Below are 26,595 nucleotides of genomic sequence, written 5' to 3' on the forward strand. Positions count from 1 at the left end.
CTTCTTGCACCCTTGCTGTCCCATGGGGTTTGGGCTCTGCTGGGCACCTGTTCCCAGAGGGGTTGGTCCCACTCCCAGCACCCCTGCCACCTGCTTTCCTCTATTTATTGATTACTATGTAAATAAATAAATTGATGGATTTTGCTAAAGACCATCTTGGCCTTTTCTTGCCCTGTCTCTGGGGTGCAGTGGGTGCTCCCCAGGACAGGCTGGCATAGACTGTCACCATGCAGCCACCCTTGTGCTTGCACCAGAGGTGGTGGATGTTACTTCCTGCCTGCGTGCAGGGGCAAAATCCCAGCTGGTTCAAGCAAGAGCTGGAAGAAGAGTCTCCTCTGGAGCATAGACCTGCCCTGGGATGGAGGGGAGCACCAGATGTGGCTGCAGGCAGCTGCCTCAGTGGGGCAAGGGACAAGAGATGCTGCACATCTCTCTGTATGGGGTAGCTCCTAGAGGGCCATGGGGGGCCCATGAGCTGGCTCTCCCTGGGCTGTCACTGGCCAAGGTATTGGGCTGTCAGGGTTATTTTGGGAAGGTGTCTGCAGGCAAACCTGCCTGTTCCTGGGCACAATGCCCTGTGTTTGTGAAGCTGGGGCAAAGTTCCTCTTCTCTGAGCAGTGAGGCATGGGTAGAAGTAATCCCTGTCCCCAAGTTCTTGGTGGCACTGCCAGCTGGGTACTGCCTCTGCATCTTGAGCTCATGGCTCTTGCCAGGGTCTCCTCTCTTACTTGGTCTCCAGCCTCAGATGTTACTGCTGGCTCAAGCTCTGTGGGGATGCTTCTGCATTTCTTCCCTCCCATGGGCATTTGCTGTGGGGCAGTGGTCTGCCAGCCCCCATCCCTCTCCTACCCACCAGCCCCAAAGTTTCTTCCCCCATCCTGGCAGAGTGAGAAGCTGCAGAGCCTCTGCTTCTCTCCTGTCCCTTGTCCCCAGTTGGCTACATCCTGGCCACCTCCAGACAGAAGGCTCTGAGGAGGGGAACATCTTATGCTTTTTTGGAAGCTCATGGACCTGACCCCAGGGGGAAGATTTTTTCCCTTGTCAATCATTAAGCGTGCCTTGTTGACTCATCCAGGCAAGCGATGATGAAAGGCATGGGAGCTGGGCACGCTCCCAGCCCTGGGCACCACTGGATGCCAGTGCCCAGTGCTGCCCCTGGCAGGAACCTGCACCCTAGCCTGCTGCAGGCACCCCTTGGACCTTCTGGGTGCTCAGAAACAGATGGGGGCTGGGGCTTGTCTGTTCCAGCCCTTTGTCCTCATACACTGTGCCGGTGAGCTGTTGGGCTGGACCCCTTCCCGGGGTACCCCCAGGCGCCGAGGGGCTGCCCCGGCAGTGTGATCTCCTCTGCACTGGTGGCAGGGCTGATGCTGCCAAAGGGACGGAGGAGCAGAAGTTCAGGGAAAGAGCCGCTGTCCTCAGCTGACCCTGGCACCATGCCTGTGTCAGCGCTGGGGCTGCCAGAGCAGAGCCGGGTGGAGGGTGCAGGGCCCCCAGTCTGGCGACCTGGCGCACCTCGGGGGGTGTCTCTTCCTGTGAGTTCCACAGCCGTGTGAACCCCTTGGGCACACCCTGACACCCCACTGGCGCCAGCCCTGCAGGGAGCACCAGGAGCACCAGCTTTGGGAATATGCCCCCGCCCTGCGCTCTGGTAGGGGTCTTGCTTGTGGGGCTGCTGCCCACGCTGGGGGCTGCACCAGTTTCCTGCTTTCCCCCGGGGCCAGCCAGCTCATCCCTGCCCCATCCTACCCCGAACCTCACGCTGGGGCTTTGTTCTGTGTCTGCTGAGTCCCTACTCGCTATCCCTCCTGCTGCACATCCCAAGCGGGCACTGCCACCTTGCACACTCCATCCTCTGGGGTGACGCTGGGCAGGGAGGGGATGACCTGCCCCACATGCTCTAGCAGAAATGGGGCAAATCTGGGCCAGGCACAGCACGGGGGCAGTGGGTGTGGAGCTAACCCAGCTGCGGAGCACAGCTGCCCCCCAGGCACCCTGCTAGGGGCTGTAGCTGGAGGCAGATGGTGATGCCAGGCACTGGGTGCTTCGGGGGTGCTCCGTGGATGCCCTACAAAGAACTGGCAGCCCCCAGCTGGGGTGAGGGGGGTGACAAGGGGATGTCCTGCTGCCCGGGGCCACTCAAATATTTGTGCAGGGCCGTGACCGGGGAGGAGCAGTGCCCAGCGGAGGCACCAGACAGACGGAGTCGGCAGCACCATGGCAGCCTCAACCTCCGTCGCGCCGGGCACTGGTCGAAGTGGCAGGGCCGGTGGGGTCCCCCCTGCCCCCCCGGGTGCCCCCACCAGCCTGGTGCTGCTCCTCTCCCTCCTCTTGCTTCTTCCCAGCTCCCTCCAGGTGGGTCCAGGCATGGGGGGTGGGCACCACAGGCCGGTGGGCTCGTCACCCCCCTCCCCACCCCATCCACCCCTCTGGGTGGTGCTGCAGGACCCCCGGGGGGCAGGGGTGCATGCGGCCCCCCGGCTGCCCCGCATGACACCCTTCTGGAGGATGGTGGGCAGCAGACCCCTGGGTGCCTACTGTCGGCACAGCCTCGAGTGCGTCACCAGGGCCTGCAGGTGAGCAGGGACCCCTGCCCATCCCCCGCATCACCCCCTGCCCAGCCCAGCCTGTGTTCCTGGGACCCTGTACATATCTCCATCCCCACAGTGTCTCCAGCCCTGAGACTTCCCCCCGTGTACCCCAATGTCCCCAGCTGTGGGGCCCCATAAGCACCCCAGCCCCGCCAGCCTCCTCAGCTTTGGGAATTCTCCACCCTGGGACCCCCCACCTCTATACCACTCCCTGCTGCCCTCAGCCCAGGGACCTCATGTGCACCCCAGACCCAGCGCCCCCAGCCTGGGCACACCCCCATGACCAAGCCCCATCAGAGCCCAGATTCACCTCCCACCCCAGGTGCCCCCAACCCCGCGACGCCTCCCCTCCAGGGACCCACTCATGGTTGCTTTGCCCTGCAGGGCTGGGCGCTGTGCCCCACCACAGTATGAGTGCTGACAGCCACCGGCAACCCCAGGAAGACCCACCTTGCACTGGGACCACTGGAGACCGGAGTGTGCCCTGAGCTCACTGCGGGGATAGAACTCCTCGGCAGCCATGTGCCCTGCGGGGCTGCGCTGGGGAAGGACTGTGCCCCGAGCCCCCCGGGGCAACACCTCGGCTCAGGTGTTTGGATATTCTGTGCAGGCAATAAACCCGCTGCTCCCCTGCTCGCGTCTGGCAGCTTCCTGCCCCTGCCCACCTGTGTGAAGTCAGGTTACACGGGTGACAGGGCCACGCGCACCCCAGGGTGGCGCAGGGTGGCACATGGCACCTGCAGGCTTCTGCCTCTTGCCCAATGGGTTCTGAGTCTGCCGCAGCACCCGCTTGGCCCCCACCTGCCCAAACAGGTCACCGGGGCAAGGGGTGCTGAGGTCCCCAGGAGCCCACCACACCCACACACCGCCAGTGTGCCTGTGCAAGTGTGAGCACACACACACACGTGTCTGCCTGCCCCTAGGCGTGCATAGATGTCTGTAGGTGTATACATGTATGCCTGTGCCTGTATGTGTGTATACGTGTGTGTGTGCGCGTGTGTGATTACATATGCACACGGGAAGTATGTGTGTGTGCTTGTGTGAATGTGTGTCTATGTATGTATAGAAGTGCATGCGTGTGTGCTTGTGGGTGTGTGTATGTGTGTACGTACGCACGTGGATGTACGTATGTTTGCATGTGCATGTATTCCTGTCTCTAGATGTGTGTGCCTGTATGTGCCACGGGTGTACGTGTGCTGTGTACCCACGGAAGTGCAAGGATATGTGTGCACGTGTGTGCGTGGATGTGTGTGCGCACACGTGGGTCTGCCTGTGCACGCATGCCCGGGCAGGTGGGGGGGGGGGGGGGGGGGGGTGCACACCTGTGCGTGTGCACGCCCGTGCCTCTGCGTGTGTACGTCCACGCTTATGCACGTGTCCTCCGCGTCTCTGTCCATATACCTGCTGTCCGTCCACACACACCACACTGGCACGCGTGTCCGTGTGTCCATCCGCACGCACACGCTGGCACACGTGTCTGTGCGATCCCACACCGCCCCGCGTGTCCCTGCGTCCGCCCGCCGGTAACGCGGCTCCGCCCGTGCACCCCCACGCGTGGCCGTGTCTCGGCTGGGCGGCCTCCGCCCGGCAGGGGGCGCCACCCGCCGCCCTCCCGCCGCCCCCTCCCGCGGGAGCCGCCATGGCGGCGGGCCCTGCCCGCTCGGTAGTGAGCGCCCCGCGGGACGGGATCGCCACGGCCGGCGAGGAGCGCGGGGTAGCGCGGGAAGGGAGATTACTTCGAAAATGTGTCCGTTCTCGGGGTAGCGCTGCCGTCGGCGGCTCTCGGGCGGCGCCGGGATCCGGGGAGGAGCGGCGGCGCTGCCAGGACCCGGGGCGGGGCGGGGCGGGCCGGTCCCGTCCGCTCAGTGGCGGTGCCCGCGCCCGCCCGGTCCCGCCGCCGCCGCCGCTATGCGCAGCCGGAGCAACTCGGGCGTGCGGCTGGACGGCTACGCGCGCCTGGTGCAGCAGACCATCCTCCGGCACCAGGTACGGGGCCTCCCCGGAGCGGGGGGCGAGGGGAGGGAAGTCGCCTCTCCGGGGCCCCAGTGCGCTCCGCCGGCCCCTGGGCCTGGGGAGCCGCCGCCTGACCCGCAGGCTGGGCCAGGCGGAGTTAATTGGGAAAGGGGCCGCGGCCCCTCGGTGTGTCCCCCCTCCGCAGGACGCGGTGACGGGTCTGCTCCCCGCCAGCGCCGACCACCAGGATGCCTGGGTCCGGGACAACGTCTACAGCATCCTGGCCGTCTGGGGGCTGGGCTTGGCCTACCGCAAGAATGCCGACCGCGACGAGGACAAGGCCAAGGCCTACGAGCTGGAGCAGGTAGGAGGGAGGGCCCGCAGCGGCTGTCTCAGCGCGGCAAGCGGTACCCAGGAGTCAGGTGTCACCTCCTGGCTGGTTTTTGGCGTGGCCCAGCTCTGGGGCTGGAAGGTCGTGGGGAAACTGTGCAGTGAGGATGGGGACAGGGCTGTCCCCGGGCACGGAGGGCTATAGGAAGGGATATCGGAGCCCGCTCTGCCCAGAGTGCATTGGAGCCCAGCTGGCAGGTCCCAGCTCTCTGGCTCTGGGGTGATCTGAGGACACAGCTTTTTTCCCAAGGGCTGGGAAGCTGCATCCTGCAGCTGTGTCCTTCCTCTCCCCACACAGTGCAGCAGCTTGGCTTTGCTGACAGGCCAAGAAATCTTGCTTCCCTCTGCTATCACCCAGGGAGCAGGGGCCATGGAAATGTGAGCAGGGGCTCCAATTACACATGCCGGAGCCCCGCAAAGGTCAGCAGCCAGCTGATCCTGAGTCAGGGCTTCTTCTGGCTGCACGGGGATTAACAAGGCTGTTTTCCTTGTTCCTGCAGAGCGTGGTGAAGCTGATGCGGGGGCTGCTCCACTGCATGATGAGACAGGTAGGGGCTAGGGAGCGCCTACAAGAGTCAAGTCGTCTCCTTAAAGCCCAGCTCTGCCACAAAGACTGCTGGTCCTAGCTGTGCCAGCTCTACTCAGCCTTCCCTGATGAGCGGAGGGAAGGCCCCCTTCCAGCAAGTCTTGAAATAAGCTCTGACTTGGCATCTGTCCCTGTTGTGATGGAATTCCCAGTCCTGTGGGCTGGTGGCCAGCGGAGCCTTTGCCAGCTGCTCCCTGTCTTGTGGCCTGGCTGGCGCTGGGACTCCACAGCTCTTCTCTCTGAGGGCATTTGGAGTGACCTTTTTCTCTCTATGTGGTGCAACTGCGGCTGTGGGCCCTCCACGTCTGCAGCCCTGCGCTAGAGTGGCACATGAGCCTGCACTCACCGCCTTGGTGCGTGGAGGGGCTCAGCCTGGGAGCTGTAGGATTTCTGCTCAGCCAGACACAGCTCCACATGCTGGGCTGACAGCACAGGGCAGCCTCTGGCTCTGGGGCTTCCAGACCTCTCTGGAGACAGGATTTGATGAACCCCTGCATCTCCTTGTCCTTCTCAAGGTGGACAAGGTGGAGGCGTTCAAGTATAGCCAGAGCACCAAGGACTGCCTGCATGCCAAGTACAACACCCACACCTGTGCCACCGTGGTGGGAGACCACGAGTGGGGTCACCTACAGATGGATGCCACCTCCCTCTACCTGCTCATGCTGGCGCAGATGACAGCCTCAGGTGATGCTGCTGGGGGATGCTGTGGCAGCTTTGAGCATGCTGATCTCCAGGGCTCTCCACATTCTCAGTTTGGGTGCAGCTTATTGGGTGCCAGGCTGTTGCGATGGCCTCCCTGACATCACTGTTTTCTTATGCTCACAGCACCCAAGGTGGATTTGGGTCCCTCAACGTCCATCTCTCTAAGAGCCCCTGTTTGTCTGGAGCCCCAGAGCTGACCATAGCGGGGTGGGAGTGGGGATGGGAGCCAACTAGGATGTGGCTCCTGTGGGGCAGCGTGCAGTGAGGAGGAGGGTTCCAGCCTGGGTTACTGCAGCCCCTTCTTAGGGATGCCAGTGGGCTTGGAGTTACTAATGTGAATTCCTCTCCCTGCTTCAGGCCTCCACATAATTCACAGCCTGGATGAAGTCAACTTTATCCAAAACCTTGTGTTCTACATTGAAGCAGCCTACAAAACCGCGGTGGGTAGCCTATGCTGGGGAAGGGGAGTGTGTCCCAGGGGTGTAAGTGGTGGGCTGGTGTATAGGGACAGTTGTGGGTCGCTCCTGAGCCCCCGTGGACACAGTCCCACAGCACCTGTTGGGAGTACCAGTGATGGGTGGGATTTGAAGGGTTTCTGGGTGTGCTGTCAACCGCTGCCTGCTCCAATGTGCTGATGCCTCTGCACAGGACTTTGGAATATGGGAGCGTGGGGACAAGACAAACCAAGGGATCACAGAGCTGAATGCTAGCTCCGTTGGCATGGCCAAGGTGAGTGGGAGAGGTGCTGTGGGTGGGTGCTGGGGAGCACTGGTGGCCCTGTGCTGCTTTTCTACAAGGAATGCTGGGCATGTTGAACTGTTGATGCTCAATGCTCCATGCAGTGATAGGTTCCTGGAGAGGAAGACCTTTCTCCTTGTGTGCTGGGATAAAACTCTGCCCCTCTTGCCCGAGTTTTGCCCAGACTGGGAGTAAGAAATTAGCTGGGGTGAGTGGCAGACATGTCCAGGGTGCTGTTGATGTCTGGCTACCCATGGCTTTGGAGATGTGGTCACATTCTGACCCAGGGTGCTCTGCAGCCATAGCAGGGTTTAAATTTGGGCAGTGCGTTAAACAGCAGGGCTGGCACAGTGTGAGAGCTCTTACAGCTGAGCAGCGTGGTGGAGGACTTGCTGCTTTGGGTCTCGCCCTGCTTGCAGGCTGCCCTGGAGGCACTGGATGAGCTGGATCTCTTCGGAGCAAAGGGAGGCCCGCAGTCGGTGATCCAGGTGCTGTCAGATGAGGTGCAGCACTGTCAGGTGAGACCCACACGGGCTTTACACCACTGCAGGATGATGTGTGATCTGCTGGGGTTGTGGCATGAACGATGCCCAGCCTGGCAGCCTAACCATGCCTCCTTCCCCTTCATCAGTCCATCCTTCACTCGATGCTGCCCAGGGCCTCCACATCCAAGGAGGTGGATGCCAGTGTGCTCTCGGTCATCTCCTACCCGGCATTTGCTGTGGAGGACAGTGAGCTGGTGGAAATCACCAAGCAAGAGATCATCACAAAGCTGCAGGTGAGTGGCTCTGCCCTTGTCATGCCCTTCCTGGGAGACGGCTACAGTCTAAACTCTTGTAGCCCTTTTCTTCCCAAAAATGTGCTTGGGGAGGGGATGCTGGGCATGTCCTCTCCCAGTCTCCGTGACCTGTGGCAGGCATGTGCAAAGAAACAGTCCTGTGTGCTGTGGCCCTCAGCTGTGGTCATGGTGCCTGAGCACTAGGTGAGCGTGTGAGGGGGTATTTGGCTGGAGGAGATGCCCCCATGCTTCTGGATTGAAGGTACGAGGTATCTCATGCTGTGCCTCTTGCTTAGCACCTCTTCCTCTCCCTTCCAGGGGCGCTATGGTTGCTGCCGCTTCCTCCGGGATGGATACCGGACCCCCAAAGAGGTAAGTGTCCCCAGCCCTGCCACCTGCCAGAGCTTGAGTGCCAAGCAGCAGCTGCCCTGGGTTGCGTTTGCAGCCCCCTCTGGATGCAGCGCAAAGGCTGTGGTGAGAGCACTGGGAAGACAAGAGCCCTGAGCAGCCCCAGGCAGTGTCATGGGTCTGGACAAGGTTTCCCAAAATGCCAGAGCCTGTTGCAGAGGTGGCACATCCACCCATGCCTGTAGCAGATGGGCAGAGACTGCCTCTGCCTGCATTTTGGGACCTGGCCCTGCCAAGGTGGGCTCTTTCTCTGACTCTCCCAGGGCTGTACAAGTCCTGAGCTGAGGGCTGGAGGCCTGTGGAAGCAACTGTGCAGTGCTCCTCCCTGACAGCTTCGGCTCTGCAGCAGCACTGGCGGTCACAAAGCTGCTTCTGCCTCTCCTGGGACAGCAGTCAGCTTGTGTACTGCCACACTTGGCTCTCAGCAGAGCGAGTGGAGGCTTTCTTCTGCTGCTTTGGGGAGGGGAAACAGAAAACTTTTATAAGCAACAGTTGCATTTGATAACCACAGAACCAGGAAGTGGTACATGGAGGCTCTTAAATCATCACTGCCTGTTAGGCCCATAACCTGGTGGGGCTCCTCTGGGCATGAGTGCCTCTGAATGCTTCTCTTCTGTGCCACTTCAGACCTGACCATAATAGGCAGTGTGTGTGGCTGTGTCTCTCCAGAGCCAGAGAAGAGCAGCAGCATCTCCAGTCTGACTTTCCCAGCACTCAGGAGCTTTGCCAGCGTGCAGAGCTGTGGATTACTTCTGGGGAGCTGCAAGGCACGGGAAGGGTGGTGTTGCCTCCAGAGGCATTGCAGCTGGCTGGAGTCAAATGGGAGTTTAGGAGTTTGTGGCCATTGTGTGAGCACTATAGAAAACATCTGCTCCCTCTGTCCCTGCTCTCCTCTCTGCCTGACAGTCCACTAAAGCCAGTGCTCTCCCTTCCCTATAGCAGACAGAGTTAAAGCAGCTAGCAGGGAGGGTCGAGCACAGGTCCCTTGGGCATTACACCACATGCATCTGGGGTGGGAGGGTTTGGGGAAGGCGGCTCTCTGTTCTGACTGCTTCCCTCACCAGGCTCACAGTCACACCCAATGGCGGGAGGGACCCTGCTCTCTGGCCCTGCGTGACCAGCCCAAGCCCTCGCACCTGCCGGGGCCAGCCTGGTGGTGTTGGAGGAGGCAGGGGCTGGAGCAGAGCAGGCAAGGCGAAGGGGCTCAGGTGTCCCCAGTGCAGCAAGGAGGGATGTTGCGTGGTTGTACAAGGCTCTGGGGTGCTCTCCTGGTGAGTGGGTAGGCTCCCTTTGCCCAGGAAGGGTGAGTCCCTTCAACATAAATGCAGGGGGCTTGGGAGGGGAAGTCTGATGAAGAGGGGACAGCCTGGAGGTGAAACTGCTTTTTGGCTCCGTCTCAGCCCTCATCTGCAGAGGACTGGGAGGGTGTTTGAGGCTGGGGTCTTGGGGGGAATAGGAGCCCTGTCAGTGTGAGGGGATCCTGCCACCTACCATCTGCCTTCCTGTCACACCCTCCCTGCAGGACCCCAACCGCCTCTACTACGAGCCTGCTGAGCTGAAGCTATTTGAGAACATTGAGTGCGAGTGGCCTCTCTTCTGGGCGTATTTGATCATTGATGGGATTTTCAGTGGAAACATGGAGCAGGTAAGGGAGGCAGGACCTGCCAGGCCAGTAGAAAGAAGTCCCTATCAAGGTAGGTGTGTGGGGGAAAGATGTAGGGGGGCCATGACCAGGGACAGATCCCCTCTCCTCTCTCCTCAGGTGCAAGAGTACCGGGAAGCTCTTGAGGGGGTTCTAATCAAGGGGAAGAATGGGGTGCGCCTGATGCCAGAGCTGTACAGCGTCCCACCGGATAAGGTCAGCAGTCCTGAGATGTGGTGGGAGCAGGAATGTCTCAGCAATTAGGTTTTAACTGCTTATTAACCCAAGTCATTAGTAAAGCAGCACATGTAGTGCATGAAGACTCCATGTAAAAAATGTGTGGCTTGGAACTGTTATAAAGCCATACTGGATAAATAAACTGCTTTTTTTTCCCCAAAGCATTTCTTGCCCCCATACACAAGGGTGCTTTGCTGACAGTCTGCTAGCCTGGGAGCTTGGGACACACAGACCTGAGCTGAGAAGGTTGTGCTAAGCTCCCATTTGGTGGTGAGGGTGTTTGTGTGGGCCTGGGCTGAGAGCAACAGCTCCCTGGTGCCCAGGTGGTACAGGAGAGATGTTCTCCTTGCCAGCATCTAAGAGCATTGCCTCAGTGCTCCAGGGGCATGTCAGTTGTCCCTGTTGGATGGCCTGTGTTGGGAACCCAAACATGGTCTGAGCAGCTGGCCTGTTGTCTGATGTGGTACTTAAGGCAATCATGAGAAGGGGGGAGGAATGTAGCCAGAATTGGACCCTCTGTGGCAAATGCTTTTGTAGGCTTTTGTTTTAAGCCTTAAACTGATGGACTTCAAAATACAATGATGACGTTTCCTTCAGCATTCTGTGGCTGTGGATCCCTCCCTGACCTCCTGGCTTGTCTTTCAGGTGGATGAGGAGTGCAGGAACCCTCACACTGTGGACAGGATACCCATGGGCAAGCTACCACTCATGTGGGGGCAGTCCCTCTACATCCTGGGCTGCCTGATGGCCGAGGTACGGTCACCCCTGGTGATGGGGAGGGCTGTGGGGCCAGGCTTTGAGCCCTGAAAGGGCAAATGCTCCCACCCTGAGCCACCTACCATGGGGAAGTTGCCATCTTCATCCCCAAGGACCTCTTAAAGGTGGGTCGTTCATAGCCATCACCTATTCTACCATGCCCATGGAACGTTCATCTCCTCACACCTCTTTTTCCTCAGGGATTTATAGCTCCTGGTGAAATAGATCCCCTCAACCGCCGGTTTGCGACTGTCCCCAAGCCTGATGTGGTGGTCCAAGGTGAGGGAAAGGGACTGGTCCCAAACCCCTGCCCATGTGGAATTCCTGGGGATGGCTCTGCTTGCTGGGTGGCTTCTGGTGCAGCCAGATCTCAGCTCTGGCAAAGTGGGTGTAAGATGGGGTGCAAGTCCTTCCACTCCACCCAGTGTTGCCCCAGGGAAACATCACCTGCTACAGCCACCTCTACAGAGAGGCTGGAAACTCCTGTCCTCCTGCCACTCAGCAGGGGAGGATTGGGTGTAGTTTTAGGAGGAGCAGGACAGACCTCTGCAGTGGGAACTTGTTCTCAAAGGGACCCTAGAGAGCTGCCTCTATGTGATGTGGTACCTTGTATGTGTCCCCAAAGGCCAGGGGCAGTGCTGTCACACCCTTGTGCCCCTGCCATGCTGAGCCTGTTGTCCTTCCTCTGCAGTGTGCATCGTGGCAGAGACGGAGGGGATCAAGGCTGTCCTAAGAAAGGAGGACATCGATGTTGAAACTGTGGCAGAAGTCTACCCCATCAGAGTGCAGCCTGCTCGCATCCTCAGCCACATCTATGCCCGGCTGGGTGAGCTGGGCTTCCTGCTCTTGCAGCAAAAGGGGTGCAGAGGGTCTGTCCCATCCCCTGGCACTCCTGCTCATAGATGCTGATGTTTTGGCCTGTTGCTCTCTGCCTGGCTGATGAGAGCTGTGCCACCCATTCCTGGGCCTGGTAAAGCTACTCCTTCCCAAGGGGAACTGGGGTGGCAAGCAGTGCTATTCGGGGTGATTCTGAAAGGGATGAAGCTTTGGCATTGCAGTTACACAGTTGCTCCAAGCTCAGGCAGAGGCTCTGATCCATGTAGGATGGACTTGGGTGGGCAGGAGCCAGGTTTTGTCCCTGTACCCAGATGTCAGGGTGGGGGTGCAAGCCAGACCCCAGAGAAGGGGCGCCTGGCAGTCCCTGGCTGATTGAGCCTGTAGCTCAAGTGGGACGGCTGTTGTTGGAGGGTTGGCAGGGCTGAGTGTGAGGGGAGGGTGCGCTCAGATCTCTGCTTCTCCTCTGATGCTGCAATCTCTTGGGCATGGGGTTTGTTGTGCAGGAGCTGGAGACCCAGCCTGGGCCAGAAGGGAAACCTGATCCACTGCAGGCTGCCCACGCTGGCTAATTTAAGCCACCAAAAGGCCAAGTGTGACATGGGCAAAGGGGGCACGAGAGCACCTGCTGGGGCTGACATGACCAAGGGACGATGCTGCTGCTGCACTGTCCTGGGCTCTGGGAGTAATCCAGGAGCAATGGGAACACCGATAGAGCTGTCAGCTTTAGGGGGCCAACCCTGGGGGGGGGGGGGGGGCAACTCCTGGCCCTGCCCCAGCTTCTGACATCCCCAGAGACCTGGAGATGCAGCCTGTTGTTGAAGTCAGAACAGGCTGTATGTCCCTGTTTCAGCAAGAGTCCCTGGGGAGGACCTGGGTGTCTCTATCCCCCTGAGCAGGGCTGGGGGACAGAGTATCACTGTCCCTTAGAGCTGTGCCACCTTGACACAGGGTCCTGGGGTACTCCAACCACAATCCAGCCTTTTCCTGCTGGCTGATAGCACAGAGGCCTGTGTCTGTTTGCTGCTGCATCCCCTCTTGTGAGGAAGTTTGCACTAAAAACTCTTCTTCCTGCCCCTCTAGGCCGCAACAAACAGATGTGCCTGACAGGACGGCCCTACCGACACATGGGTGTCCTTGGGACCTCCAAGCTCTACAACATCAGGAAGAACATCTTTACCTTTACCCCACAGGTGGGTGGCATTGCACAGGCTCTTTCCCAGCTGTTGTGTGATCTGGAACTGGGTAGGATGTTTCTCCACTGTCTGAGTGCTCGATTTATTCTCAGGGGTGGCCCAACACCCTCTGAACAGCCTGGGAGGGTGGAGCGGCCCCAGCTCTGTGGCACGAAGCAGCAGAGTTGGTGGTCCTGGCTCTGTGTGTGCTTGGAGAAGATGGTTCCAGCCTTCTGATGATCAGTGTTGAGTAAAAATCTCTTTGCTCACCCTGACAAGGACACCAGGAGGAGACATGACAGGACAGGGATCTCTCTGTCCCTGGTGTCCAGAAAGCCTGGCACTGTGGGAAGTGTGTATTTGCTTGGGATAGGCACAAGGCAGACCAGCTGTGTGGGGCCTGGGTGATGGTGCTGCTGAGCTGTGATGTTACCTCCTTGTAGTTGTTGGTGGCCAGTAGCTGCCCTGGGGGTTTAGTGTCCCTTGTTAGACTGGGACCTACCAGGTAATGTGGATGAGCTGTCGCTACAAAAGAGCATCTCCCCTGGGTGCAGTGTGACTGGCCTGGCTGAGCACCTGTGGGAAGATGTGGGTGGCACCAGAGGGATCTGGTGGCTGTGGGAAGGGCTGCTCACATCTCCTGCTGTCCTTGCAGTTCATAGACCAGCAGCAGTTCTACCTGGCTCTTGACAACAAGATGATTGTGGAGATGCTGAGAACAGACCTCTCATACCTCTGCAGCCGCTGGAGGATGACCGGGCGGCCGATCATCACCTTCCCCATCTCCCACACCATGCTTGGTACAGATCCTCTGGCCTCACAAGGCGTTTGGCTAGAGCAGCCCTGAGAAGCAGCCTCTGTGGGAGGAAGGGGGTGGGCAGATGTGGGACCATCTCAGTAATGGGGACACGTTTGGGCTGGAACGGTCAGTTGCATCCTGTAGAGTTTACCACTCAAAGGAGTCCCACTGAGTTGGCAGCTGTCCTGGCAGCTAGTGGGGCTGCCTGCCAAGCGCTAGTGCCTGCAGCTCAAGGGATGCTTGCTGGCACAGAGGTATTCAGTCTCTGGGCAGTTAGGCTTGTTGGGAGGCCTTTTGGGAGCAAGACCAAAAAAATAATCCCTCTGTAAAAGTGTTCTTGGGGCTCTTCCTGCATCTTGATTCTTTGCTAAGACTAAACCACCTGCTAAAGGCTTTCCTAGGCAACGGGAAGGGGAAATCAGCAAGGAAAGAAGGAGCAAAGAGCTGTGCAATGGCGCAGAGCAAAACTGGCTCCTCTGGAGCAGCTCACAGCTCCATGAGCCTGCTGTGTAGGGAAGGGACTCTGTTCTGCTTTCAGGACTTTTTGACTCTCCTAGTGTACTTGAAATCCCCTTAGTGTCTTGAGTGTGCTTTTTGCTATGGTGTCTTCTGCTCCGGCAGCAGCACCCCCTCCACTGTCTTGTGTGAAAGCCAGGGACAGAGCACAGGTCTCTTTGGGTTCTGCTGTCTGGAACCATCAGCTTCATCCCAGGGTGAAATCTCAGGAGCCTGGAGCGTACCTTGGCCTGGTTTTCCTGGAATCCAGCCTGAACAGTCCTGACTTTTTCTTTTTGGGTGGTGCTTTTAGTGCCACAGCCTGGCTGTGCACTCCAAAGCAAAGCTCTGGCCAATGCCATGGTGCTTTGCGTGTCTGAATGCCCACCTAGCCCTGTGTTACCTTCTGGGAGTCTGTCTGATCAGGAGAGCCTGACTACCTGTGTCTCTGTCCCCAACAGATGAATCTGGCAGCAGTGTGCACCCCACAGTGCTGGCAACGCTGCGGAAGCTGCAGGATGGGTATTTTGGTGGTGCAAGGTGAGTGCAGCTTCCTGGGGTGCAGAAGGGGAGAGGGCTGGCGGCCTCCAAAAGCCTGGTTCTGAGGGTACCTGCTGGGCCTGAGCATTGGCTGTTGGGGAACAAGCTGTGGAAGATACATTGGGGTGTGCTAGGCTGTACATGCATCCTGGGACTACAATCCCAACAGAGCTGATGCAAGAGAGGACATATCTTTTCATGCCATTAAACCCGTGGCTGCAGAATCTCTGTAAGAGCTTTTGGGCAGCCCTTCCATGCCCACCTATGGCTGGAAGAGCTGCAGGCAGCTAAAACAGGCACTGGAGCACATGTATGCTCCTGGGCAACCCCCTGTCTCTCGCTGCCGAAGGGTCTGCCCTGGATCCAGGAGGCAAAGCCAAGGGTATTGCCTCCCCCTTCCTCTCTGTGTGACCTCCCCTCCTCTCGCCCAGGATCCAGACGGGTAAGTTGTCGGAGTTCCTGACAACGTCGTGCCGAACTCACCTCAGCTTTATGGACCCTGGGCCAGAGGGTAAGGTCTTTGCCAAGAGTTACGAGCTCAGCATTGACAGCTTTGAGGAGCTAGACGCCGAGGAGTGGCTGCATGGCTTGCAGATAGCAGAGGATGGTAAGGGGGAACAGGCCAGTCACTGCTGTGGTATGGTAAATGCCAAACGCACTTATAAAACCTGTAACACCCAACCTTCCTGCCAGCGTCCACCACAGTGTTCTTCATTCACTTGGGTTTTCACCATGCTTCTGTTCCCATCTGACATCAATTAACCTTGTCTGGGTGATGCACATGGTGACACCAGTGGGGTGGGCCTGGGTGGATCGCTGCAGCTGTTGTAGCCCCCTCGCTGGAGGGGTTTCCAAGCCAGGTGGGGCTGAGGCTGGTGCGTGTGGATGTGCAGAGCACGGAGGAAGCTCTGGAATTAGTCACTCTGACCTTCATAGGCTGTTGTGTGGGGAAGAGACAGGGTCAACAACCTGCCTGCACTTAGGAGATTCAGCTGAGCATCTTTGGTGCACAAGTGACGGTGCAGAAGGCGATGGTACAGAAAGTGATGACAAAGTGCTTGAGATGCTGGGGAAGAGCCCCCATGTCCCCAAGCATTCTGAGTGATGTTTTCCCAAAGCCTTTGTACATTCCCTGAGCAGAGCTGCTCCAGTGGTGCCAAATTGAGGCCTTGCTGCTGTGGATAAGGTGCCCAAGGGGGCCTTGGCCCATCACAGTGTGATGGACCCACCTTGTCCTTAAACTGTGGCGGGGTGCAAGTTTTGCTGCTCCCCTTGCACGCAGGCCTGGGTATGTCCTCCTCCTGCATGACTCAGTGTTGGTCATCTTCCCAGCCTTCCCATCAGTCTGCTCTGCCTCTGCTGCGCCTGTAGCCAATGTTTGCGCTGCTGTGACTGAATTCTTCTCTTGCCCTCTGGCTTCCCTTGCGGTCTCCTTGCAGGCTGCACCTGGGCTTCTCCAAGGTGTCTGCTTCCCCCCAGCCTCAATGGGAGACAGGGCCTGCCTGACCTCTCTACAGCAGCTAGAAGATGCTCAGTTTTAAGTTTTTCCTGTGGTCATGCTGCAGCCAGGCAGGATGATGTGCTTAAGCCTGATGTCTGGGGGACTCCTCCAGTCAAGCCTTCAGGTGCTGGCATTGAGGCATCCCCACCAGGTGTGGAAGGTGGACATGGTGCTGTTGGCCTCAGATGCAGTCTGCAGCTCAGCTCCTGGGACAGGCACCCCAGCACTGCTGGGCAGTGCTGTTACCTCCCAGCTGAGCAGAGACCTGGTCTCTGAGCATGCTCCTCCATGTTGCAGTTGAGTGGTGGCTCTGGTGCTGCCAATGTGGCGTTGGGAGCAATGCGAGCTGCTGGAGGCTGGGCAAAGAGCAAGGCAGGAGCTGTAACTCCTCCTCTAACTCCTAATTAGAAATAACTGGTAATTTCTAATTAGAAATAACGTGCAAAACCCACCCTGCCTTGCCCCTGTACTGGAGTCCTGCTTGGATGAGGCCCTTGCTGTGCTGGGGTGCTCCGAAGTGGTCTCTGTTTGGACAGGCTCCCCTCCTTTCCTGGAGGGAAAGAGCGCAAGGGTTTCACCGTGGGGTTTGAGCAGACTCTGCCATGCTTGTGCAGGCTTGGACCAGACACATGCTGCAGCCCCATTGCCTCCTTCACCTGGGTGGGACTCAGAGGGAGCCCCACTTCGGCCCCAGCCAGCAGCCAGTGTCCCAGGCAGCAGAGCAGTGCAGGAACAGGGGTGCTGCGGCTGCTGTGCTTTGTGACCTCCGCTGCTAGCACTGTCCTTCTGTCCATCTAGCTGTCGGCACTAGCCCCGCACTGTCACTCTGTGCAGCCAGCAAAGCTTTGCCCTCGCCAAGGCACAGCTGGGGAGCTTTCTGGGGTGTGGGCTTGCCCTGGCGAAAGCGGCTGAACCCCCTTCTCTTCTGCCTGCCCTTCCAGCGGACACATACGATGAGGTTGCTCAATACTTGGACCACCTGCTGCAGCGCACGGTTCCCCAGTCGAACCTCCCTCCTACTGCCCAGCCGGGAGGGCTGAGCCGCTTCCGGGCTGCTGTCCACACCACCCGCGACCTCATGTCCCTGGCATCCAAGGCCAAGGACCTTCATGTCCAGAGTGAGTAACTCCAGTGCCCTCAGCACCTTTCCTCAAGGCTGGGGATGAGGCTGAGGTGTTTTGGGAGCTTTCCCAGCTGTGTGATGCTGGGGGCCCCATGGACTGCAAAGCAACCTAGTTTTTGCCTGGGCAAAGGCACATTATGCCCATTTTATTTTAGTCCTGGCCATAGGGTATCTTGGAGTTGGTACCTGTGAAGTCCTCATGGAAACTGCTGAATAAGAGATGGCAGCTCCCCGTGGCATTCCTCTAACTGGGTGGGCAGGGGCTGCTTCTCCCACAGCCAGCTTCTCTGCAGGGGCTGCTGGGGGAGCAGAGTGTTAGCTGTGAGGTGCTTTGGGGCACAGCAGTTGTGGTTGGGGTTAAGAAATGTCTGCACCAACCTTATCTTTCTTACAGATGTTGGGATGTACGTCCCCAGCAAGATCTTCCAGGCATCCCAGCAGTCAGTCAAGCTGCTGAGTTCACCTGACCAGCATGATGTGGATGTCAAGGTGAGCCCTGTCCCTCCCAGCCTGTGGCCAAGCAGTGCCATCTTTTCAGCTGGAGCTAGGGGGTCCTTGCGGGGCTGCATGGGGAAGGCTTGGGTTTTGGTGAGGGGGAATATCCTTAGGTGAATGGCCTTGGTTCCATAACCAGACCACACTTGGTGCGGGGTGCTGGCAGTACTAACCAGGAACGTGGGTCTTCCTTCCCCCAGAGTCATGTACTCTATGCAGAGATGAACCTGCCCCGTGATGAGGATGGCAATGTGGACTGCAAGGCACTGGTGGACCAGCTGCGCATCTGCCCCACGCTGCAAGAGCAGGCAGACATCCTCTACATGCTTCACATCCTCAAGTACGATGAGCTCCAAGTCCTTGCTGGCTCACTGAGCAGAGAGCCAGCACAGCTGTGCCTGTGTCCCATCCCACAAAGCCTGGGGACTGTCAGGAAGCTGCCACAGGGCAAATTGCTGACTGTAACCCAGCTTCTTATTTACTGCAGGGGACCCGAGTGGCACACGGGGCTGGATAGTGAGCCTGGCCCCACCGTCAGGGAACTCCTCACTGAGCTGTACGTGCGGGTGGGAGCCACGTGCCAGTGGGCCCTGATTCGCTACATCTCTGGGATCCTCAAGAAGAAGGTGGAAGCTCTGGATGAGGTAACAACTGTGCAGCTGGCCTCTAGTGGGCTGAGATCCACTGTGGGGAGGAGGCAACAGCATGGGCAGGCAAACTGTGGCTGCATCAGCTCTGTCTCCGTTGTGTGGAAACCCCAAACCTTGAGCTCTTGGTGATGCCTGGGGTGACTTTCTGTCCCCAGGCTTGCACTGATCTCCTGTCTCACCAGAAGCACTTGACAGTGGGGCTGCCCCCGGAGCCACGTGAGAAGACGATCTCTGCGTGAGTGGCACCTCTCTCTCCCCACACATTCTGGGCTGGGGCTGGATGTGAGCCCACTGCTCTGGAGTCCGTGGGCAGGAATGGCTCTGGGTGGCTGTCCTCAGCTTGTATCTCCTCACTGGGCTGTACAGACCAGGAGGGATACAGGGCTCGCTCTGCTGCCTCTCACCTGCTCTGCTGTTCATTCCCTCCCCAGCCCAATCCCCTATGAGAAGCTCGTTCGCCTCATTGATGAAGCCAGCGAGAACAACCTCAGTGTGTCCATCCTCACCCAGGTGAGGGGCCGGGGTGGCAGGGGACCCTACAGCTGTCGGCCCTGGTGAGCAGCAGTAGGGTGATCTTCCTCTTCCCCTCCAGGAGATCATGGTGTACTTGGCCATGTACATACGCACACAGCCCATGCTCTTCGCCGAGATGTTCCGCATCCGCATCGGGCTCATCATCCAGGTGATGGCAACGGAGCTGGCACACGCCCTGCGCTGCTCGGGTACGTGCAGCACAGACGGCACCCTGGCCAGGGTGGGTGCTGCGGTGCTTGGGGCCCTGTCAGCCAGGAAGGAGAAGTGCTGTTAAAAACGGGCAGCTCAGTGCCAGGATGAGACCCTGTGTGAAAGTGTCGGGGTCTGCAGCTGGGACTGTTCTTGGGCAACACAAGTGGGTGATGATTTCACTGCAGTCTGTACTCAGGCATGTGTTGGGCTGGTGTGGGGAAGAACCCCTGTTGTAGGCAACCCCTGGAGTTAGTGTTTATCCTTGGAGGATGATTCCCCTGCTAACAGAATAGGGTGCAGGGTAGAAATGCGCCAGGAGGGCTGTGAAGCAGGGTCCAACATCCTGACTCTGTTCTTTCCAGCTGGAGAAGCCACCGAGAACCTGATGAATCTCAGCCCATCAGACATGAAGAGCCTCCTCTACCACATCCTCTCGGGCAAGGAGTTTGGAGTGGAAAAGAGTGGTGAGTCTCTCAGCAGGGTTGTGAAAGCATCTCCAGGCAAAGCCAGGTCCTGGTGTGGAGAGTGACCAGCTCCAGATGTTCCCACCTGTGGGGGATGTCCCTATCCTCCTACATGTTCTGCACTGCAGTGGTCCAGCAAGAAGCTGTGCTCTTCCACACGGTGATGCTGAGCCAATTTCTGGGGATCAAGCCCGAGTCCTGTGGCTTTTCTTAGTTTGGCACTTGGCCCAGTCAGGCCTGAATTGAAGCAGTTCTGTGCTGTGTTCATGGATCTCTGGTGCTGGCTGGGATAGAGGGCAAGGGTGTGCAGAGGTACCAGTGCCTGAGCAGTGACAAGGGACGTCCGTGCCCTGAGGCATGGTACTCACTGTAGACCTGTCTTCCATTCCAGTGCGATCAGGTGACTCATCGGCCACCACCGCTATCTGCATCTGTGAGGTGGGGGCTGTCGGGGCCACCAAGCCTGAGCGTGCCGGCATCGTCAGGCTGAAAAGTGAGATCAAACAGGTGAGGGAAGGTGGTGCAGGCTGCTTCTGCCAGGCTTTGTGGGTGACAGGACAGGCAGGGTTGATGGGAGAGCAGGAGGGAGAGTTCCTGTGCTTCAGAGAGCTTACAGCTGCTTCCAGGAGCTCCTTTTGACTCCAGTCCTGCTCTGCGGGGGGGAATTGGGATAAGTCTGTTAGTGGGGGTGGGGATTGCTCTGGCAGTGCAGTATGGGGGGAGCACAGCGTTGCTTGAGAAGGTGCAGGGGTGGAGAGGACCACACAGTGTCCCAGCTGTGGCTGGTGTCCTGGTGGGCCTCTTCCAGCAGCAGAAATTTCATTTCCTTCTTCTCTTGCAGCAACTGGATAAACGTAGGCAGTCTCTGTCTGGGAGTAAGGTGAAGCCACCCTGGTCCTCCTACAGCCTCAGCTTTTATCCCTCATGCCACACATCAGGGCAGCTTCTGAGCATGCATGAGTTAATGAGCTTTCCTAAACAAACCCGCTGAGCCAGCTGCAGCAGCAGTGAGATGACTTCTCCTCAGCAGGCCCAGGGTTGCTCTGTTCAGGATGGGGAAGGAGGCTGGCTCCCTGGGAAGAGGTTTCCATGGCTTAACATGCAGGGGGGCCCATGGCTGGCACTGCCCCACAGCCTTCGGGGAGCTCCCCTTTGAGAGGCACCTGCTGTGTTTGGACTGGTGGGGAGAAAGGCTACGCTAAGCTGTGGGTGTATTGGCATTACAGCCAGCTGGGAGCTGTTCTCCATAACTGCCATGGCCAAATGGATTCTGTTACACCCATAAAAACTTGCTGAGCAGAATGGCATGATGTTTCCAGTGCTGTGACCAGCAGTGGCCCTGCCAGGTAGTTCACTGGTGATTGCTGGATCCTGCCTGAAGCCTTCCCAGCTATTTCTTCTCTAGGGAAAAGGGCTCTTGCCCAGCTATAAATGACAAGGACCTCCTCTGGTGCTTGGTGTGTGTGCAGGAGGGGTCCTGTCCTCAAAGAGATAGGGCCTGTGGCGGTTTATGGCTAACCTGCTGCAGTGTGAAACCTGGCATCACGGAGAGATCATGTATGTGACAAGGAGGGTTGTCCACAGGCACTGACCTTGCTGCTGGTCTTCCAGTCTGCCTGATACTAAATCCTTGCTAGCAGCCAACAGAGCAGTAGCAGCCCTGCTCCTGTGTGCCAGCCAGTGTGAGCCTGCTGCTGCCACAGCACCGGCATGTGGGGGCCCCGCAGCCACTCCGTGCCCTGGCACAGTCCTTCCCCCCACCCCGATGCTAATGTAAGACTTTCTGCAGCTCGCCTTTTGAAACTGCCTCTCAGTCTCCAGCTAACCGCAGCCCCTGGGATAACTACCCCATGGCCTGAGCTTGCTGTGCTGCTCTGCTTGCCGTGATGGCTGCCCTGTTCTGGCACAGTCTGATTTTTGTCTCTCTTTCTCCTTCAGCCCCTCAGTTTGCAGTCCGAGGATGTCGACCTGAAGTCCTCTCTGGTAACCTGCGTTTGTTGGGTGCATGCATGGGGTCTGTTCTGTCTGTGGCTGCAGAAAGGCGCTGTGCTCTGGGGGGTGCTGCAGGGTAGGCTTTGTTGGGGGCAGGGGGTGGCAGTTCTACCCTGGGAACCAGGCTGGGTGATGTGCTCACTCCTGGGCAGCAGCAGGCTGCATTCTTGTGGGGGTATTTAACTTTGCAGCCATCTCTGTGATCCTTGTTTTGTCTGCCTAGTCTGCTGGGCACTCGGAGCTGCTGGGCAAGGGCTCCTTTTCAGCCATGCTGGAAGACCAGGGCAGTAAGGACAGCCGCCAGGGCCAGTGGCAGCGGAGACGGCGGCTGGATGGGGCCCTCAACCGTGTCCCTGTGGGCTTTTACCAGAAGGTCTGGAATGTCCTGCAGAAGGTGAGCTGGGCACTGGCTGGCTCCTCTCCATGCATGTGAGCCTGTGGTCCCAGGCACCAGCCTTGCTGCAGCACTTAGGCACCTGGAGCTGGTCCCTGATGTTGTGTAGATATGTACTGCATGAACAAGGCCTGCAGCTGGCCTTGGAAAGCTGGGGAAGACCTGGAGCTGCCTTGTAGGCACACAGGACCTACCTCATGCTGTGCTGACCCTTGCAGAGGGGCACTTTATACATTAGCCAGGCAGGGGCAGGGCTGGAGCCACAGCTGAAGCAGCTCCAGGCACAGCTTGTCCTCTGCACGGTAAGGCAGGGAGCAGAGCCCCATGCTGTGTGTGTGAGGGCTCTGGCTGAAACTGAACTGATGGGGAGTGATGCTGTGCAGAGTTGGAGGTGGAGCTGGGATGTGTGGGCAGCAGGCACCAACACTCAAGTGGAAGCGAGTTGGTGGGCTGGACCTATGTGTGGTCCAGTGCTTCTCCAGGCCATAACCATGGTCTCTCCTTGTTCCGCAGTGTCATGGCCTCTCCGTGGAGGGCTTTGTTCTCCCCTCTTCAACAACCAGAGAGGTAGGAGGTTTATGTGAAGGGGAAACAGGGCAGGTGTGTTGGTGTTGGGTGCTGTGTTGCCCTGGGCAAGTGCCCAGCATAGCTCAGGACTTGTGCTGGTGATACAGCGCTCTAGGTGCATTGCTTTCTCTCTCCTCATAGATGACCCCAGGGGAAATGAAGTTTGCTGTGCATGTGGAGTCAGTCCTCAACCGTGTGCCCCAGCCAGAGTACAGGCAGCTGCTGGTGGAGGCTATCTTAGTGCTCACCATGCTGGTGGACACGGAGGTACACACCATCGGTGGCATCATAGCTGTGGAAAAGATCTTACACACGGCCAATGACCTCTTCTATGAGGAGCAGGTAGGGGCCACAGACTGCATCCAGGGCTGCTGGCTGTGTTCCCCACGGTTACACAGGGTTTACTCATCTGGAGGGTCCTGCCTGTTGTCCCCATTGTGTTTCCAGGGCACAACAAAGATGTAGTGTCCTCCTCCCACTGCTCGCTATTGATGTGTCACGCTGTGAGTGGCAAGGGAGGATGCTTCGGGTGGAAGGTGGTGAGGGGGCTGCCCTTAGTCCTAATGCTGCCTTTTTCCTACCCTGTCCAAAATGCAGAAAGCCCTGGGTGCTGATGACCACATGCTGGAGAAGGATCCCACGACGGGGATCTGCAGCCTGCTGTACGACAGCGCACCGAGTGGCCGTTTTGGCACCATGACCTACCTGTCCAAGTCGGTGGCCATGTACGTGTATGACTTCCTGCCCACCGATGGCTGCTCCATGCAGTAGCTCTTGCAGTTCCTCTCCCTGAGTTGCAGACACCATGGGAGAGTTGTTTCAGACAGCTTTTAAAGATGGGCATTAGGCTAGTTTGCAGGTAGCCTGCATGGCCATCTCTCTTCCCAGTCCTGGCCTGTTGGTGGGTGAGTGGCTCTCTCAAGGAACTCCACAGGAGGCACGTGTGCTAAGCTGACCTGTGGCTGCGTGCAGCCTGTGGAGCAAGGGCTGGCAGGAAAGGCTGAGCTTTGAAGCCTGCTTGTGTTAGAAGTGTCTGCCTGCACAGCTCTTCCTGGGCCATCACCCCTGGAGCAGCCTGTGTTTGAGGGAGATGGAGAGGATCCCCCTCACCAGGTGTGTGTGCTCGGCACTGCAGCACTCCCTGGACAGCTCAGGCTCTCCCTGCCTCTGGTAGATATGAGGTTTTTAACCTGTTCTGTGCTGCTTTCCATTCCAAATCTGCAGGGTTTATACTAGTGTAGGCTGGAGCTCTTGTTCTTCCTGCTGCTGATGGAAAAGCTTTGTTAGAGGATTAGGGGATGCCGCCCGAGCCTCTCTTCCCAGCACACACAAAATCAGAACAGTGCAACCCAGCCACAGTTGTGCTGCTTGAAGTAGGCAGCCCATCATGCCCCCCACAGGCATCCTGTGTGCAGAGCTGGGGAGGCTGTGGGAGCCGGCAGCATCCCAAGGTGGTAACAGATCCCTGTTACCACCAAGCTGTGAGGACAGGCTTCTGGATGTAACCGTCCAACCAATTCCTCATCCACCAAACAGTCTGTGCTGCCTGTTATGTCCCTGGCAGTGTTGCTAATGGTTAAGTTGTAGGTGCCTGAGTTTATGCGTGCCCTGTGAAGCAGCTCTGAGCTGGGCTGCTTGGCTCGGCGTTACCTGTGCCATCACAGATGTGCTCTTCATGCTCAGCTCGGGCCTCTGCCCCGGCTCCCACAGCCTTGCACAGGAGAGGGGTGATGACTTTAGAGCGGGTCCCAGCTCTGCGCTATCCTGCAGGTCAAACCCCACAGGATGGTGTGGTTGGACTGACGGGCATCAGGCACACACACCACAAAGTGGTGGGGGAGTGGGGTTATAGAATTATAGAACAGGTTAGGTTGGAAGGGACCTTTAAAGGTCATCTAGTCCACCCCCACCCTGCAATGAGTAGGGACATCTTCAACTAGATCAGGATGCTCAGAGCCCCGTCCAACCTGATCTTGATTGTTTCCAGGGATGGGGCATCTACTGCCTCTCTGGGCAACCTATGCCAGTGTTTTGCTACCCTCATTGTAAAAAATTCCTTCCTTAGATCTAGTCTGAATCTAATCTGTTTTAGTTTAAAACCATTACTCCTTGTCCTATCACAACAGGCCTTGCTAAAAAGTTTGTCCTCCTTTTTCTTATCAGCCCCCTTTAAGCACTGGAAGGCTGCAATAACGTCTCCCTGGAGCCTTCTCTTCTCCAGGCTGAACAACCCCAACTCTCTCAGCCTGTCCTCACAGGAGAGGTGTTCCATCCCTCTGATCATCTTTGTTGCCCTCCTCTGGACTTGCCCTAACAGGTCCATGACTTTCTTCTACTGGGGGCCCCAGAGCTGGACACAGCACTGCAGGTGGGGTCTCACCAGAGCAGAGGGGCAGAATCACCTCCCTCGACCTGCTGGCCACACTGCTCTTGATGTAGCCCAGGACACGGTTGGCTTTCTGGGCTGTGAGTGTACATTGCTGGCTCATGTCCAGCTTTTCATCCACCAGCATCCCCGAGTCCTTCTCCACAGGGCTGCTCTCAGTCCCTTCATTCCCCAGCCTGTACTGATAGTCAGAGGTTGCCCCAATCCACGTGCAGGACCTTGCACTCGGCCTTGTTGAATCTCAGGATGTTCACATGGTCCCACTTCTCAAGCCTGTCCAGGTCCCTCTGGGTGGCATCCTGTCCCTCAGGTGTGTCAACTGCACCACTCGGTGTCATATGCAAACTAGCTGAGGGTGCACTCAGTCTCATTGTCTGTGTTGCTGATGAAGATTAAACAGTCCTGGTCCCAGTATGGATCCCTGAGAGACACAACTTGTCACCAATCCCCATCTGGACACTGAGCTGTTGACCACTACCCTCTGGATGTGACCGTCCAACCAATTCCTCATCCACCAAACAGTCCATCCATCAAATCCATCTCTCTCCCACTTAGAGAGAAGGTTGCTGTGGGGGACCATGCCAAAGGCCTTACAGAAGTCCAGATAGACGACATCCGTAGATCTTTAATTGCCCACTGATGTAGTCAATCCATCAGAGAAGGCCACTAGGTTGGTCAGGCTGGCTGTCTTGAATCACCTCCATGTGCCTTGGCACAGCTTCTAGGAGGATCTTGGTCACACCTCATGCAGCTGTTCTCACTACTGCAGTGGTTACTAGTTAAAATCTCTGGTGTGCCCTGAGGCCTGGATGGCTGCATGTTTTCCTGGAGCTGGGTCTGGGTTGCCACATCCATTCTGGCAAGCGCAGAGGACATATCCCTCTGCGAGGTGGATACCACAGCCAAGCTCCCGAGAGGGTGATGATCGCCACTTTAACTCACCTCTTAAGCACCTTTCCCCCTGAACTGCTGCGCTTTGCCTGCAGCGCTCCTGGTCCCTAGTGCTCCCTAGGCTGCTCTTTATAGCTGGGGGGGTGGCCGTGGCCCTGTGTGTGAAGACCTGCCACTCTGCTGTGGATCAGGCCAGCTCTGGAGCAGCTCCCCTCAGCAACTGACATTTTCCTGGATGTTTTCCGCTCATCAGGTTTGTTTGGCCTTAAAGCTGGTCTTGAGAGTAGTTCTGCGTTGTCTCTCAGGGCCGATTCCTGGCGGTAGCAGTTTCTCTGTAGTTGTTGCACGCTGATTCCTCCACACTGGTAAACCCTGCCTCAGGCAGAGGAGGCTTGAAGAGTCTGTAAGCCCCAGCCCGACTTCTTTGTCCCCCCACAATCAGGGGGAAGCTGCATTTGGGAGTCAGCAGGGCTCTGGCTGAGCGCGGGGAGCGCCAGCAGAAAGCACAGGGCACCCCCGGGGCTCCTCTGAGAAGCGAGAACAGGGCTGCAATCCTCTGGCGGGCGGGTGCGTGAAGGCCTCTGGCCTTTTTTAATGACGGTTCGTACGTTTTTAAAAGAAAAACCACCGCTCCGAGCTGCGTGGGGTGGGGGCCCCTAATAAAATCTCTCCAACGCGAGCGTGCGGCCTGTTGTCCTCACCCGGCCGGGCTGGGCAGGCCGGGCACGGTGCCCGGGGCGGGTGCGGGGTGGCGGGGGCCGGCCCGCCCGCGCCGGTGAGGG

The 26,595-nt window shown here is 58.1% G+C and overlaps 1 protein-coding gene across 5 annotated transcripts; it reads left to right on the top strand.

Annotated features, from left to right (window-relative positions):
- Positions 1 to 4,446: 4,446 nt before the first annotated feature.
- On the top strand, positions 4,447 to 26,475 carry PHKA1 (phosphorylase kinase regulatory subunit alpha 1). 5 transcript variants are annotated; one of them, XM_074915511.1, is made up of 33 exons: positions 4,447 to 4,577; positions 4,750 to 4,908; positions 5,435 to 5,482; positions 6,036 to 6,204; positions 6,580 to 6,662; positions 6,871 to 6,951; positions 7,380 to 7,478; positions 7,592 to 7,738; positions 8,057 to 8,110; positions 9,669 to 9,791; positions 9,909 to 10,004; positions 10,671 to 10,778; positions 10,982 to 11,060; positions 11,473 to 11,607; positions 12,699 to 12,808; positions 13,446 to 13,590; positions 14,546 to 14,624; positions 15,056 to 15,231; positions 17,067 to 17,243; positions 17,643 to 17,737; positions 17,944 to 18,083; positions 18,231 to 18,387; positions 18,549 to 18,628; positions 18,825 to 18,903; positions 18,986 to 19,115; positions 19,482 to 19,583; positions 19,975 to 20,090; positions 20,425 to 20,463; positions 21,522 to 21,566; positions 21,799 to 21,969; positions 22,483 to 22,536; positions 22,678 to 22,878; positions 23,134 to 26,475. In XM_074915511.1, exons 1-33 carry the CDS (start codon positions 4,500 to 4,502, stop codon positions 23,305 to 23,307), a joined length of 3,729 nt encoding a protein of 1,242 aa, XP_074771612.1. In that variant the 5' UTR covers positions 4,447 to 4,499; the 3' UTR covers positions 23,308 to 26,475. The 5 variants fall into 5 exon arrangements, with proteins under 5 accessions (XP_074771612.1, XP_074771614.1, XP_074771613.1 ...); XM_074915513.1 differs by having other exon boundaries at positions 15,056 to 15,135; XM_074915512.1 differs by lacking the exon at positions 20,425 to 20,463.
- Positions 26,476 to 26,595: the final 120 nt, after the last annotated feature.

This window comes from Athene noctua, chromosome 11, assembly GCF_965140245.1.
Source record: "Athene noctua chromosome 11, bAthNoc1.hap1.1, whole genome shotgun sequence".
Lineage (NCBI taxonomy): Eukaryota > Metazoa > Chordata > Aves > Strigiformes > Strigidae > Athene > Athene noctua.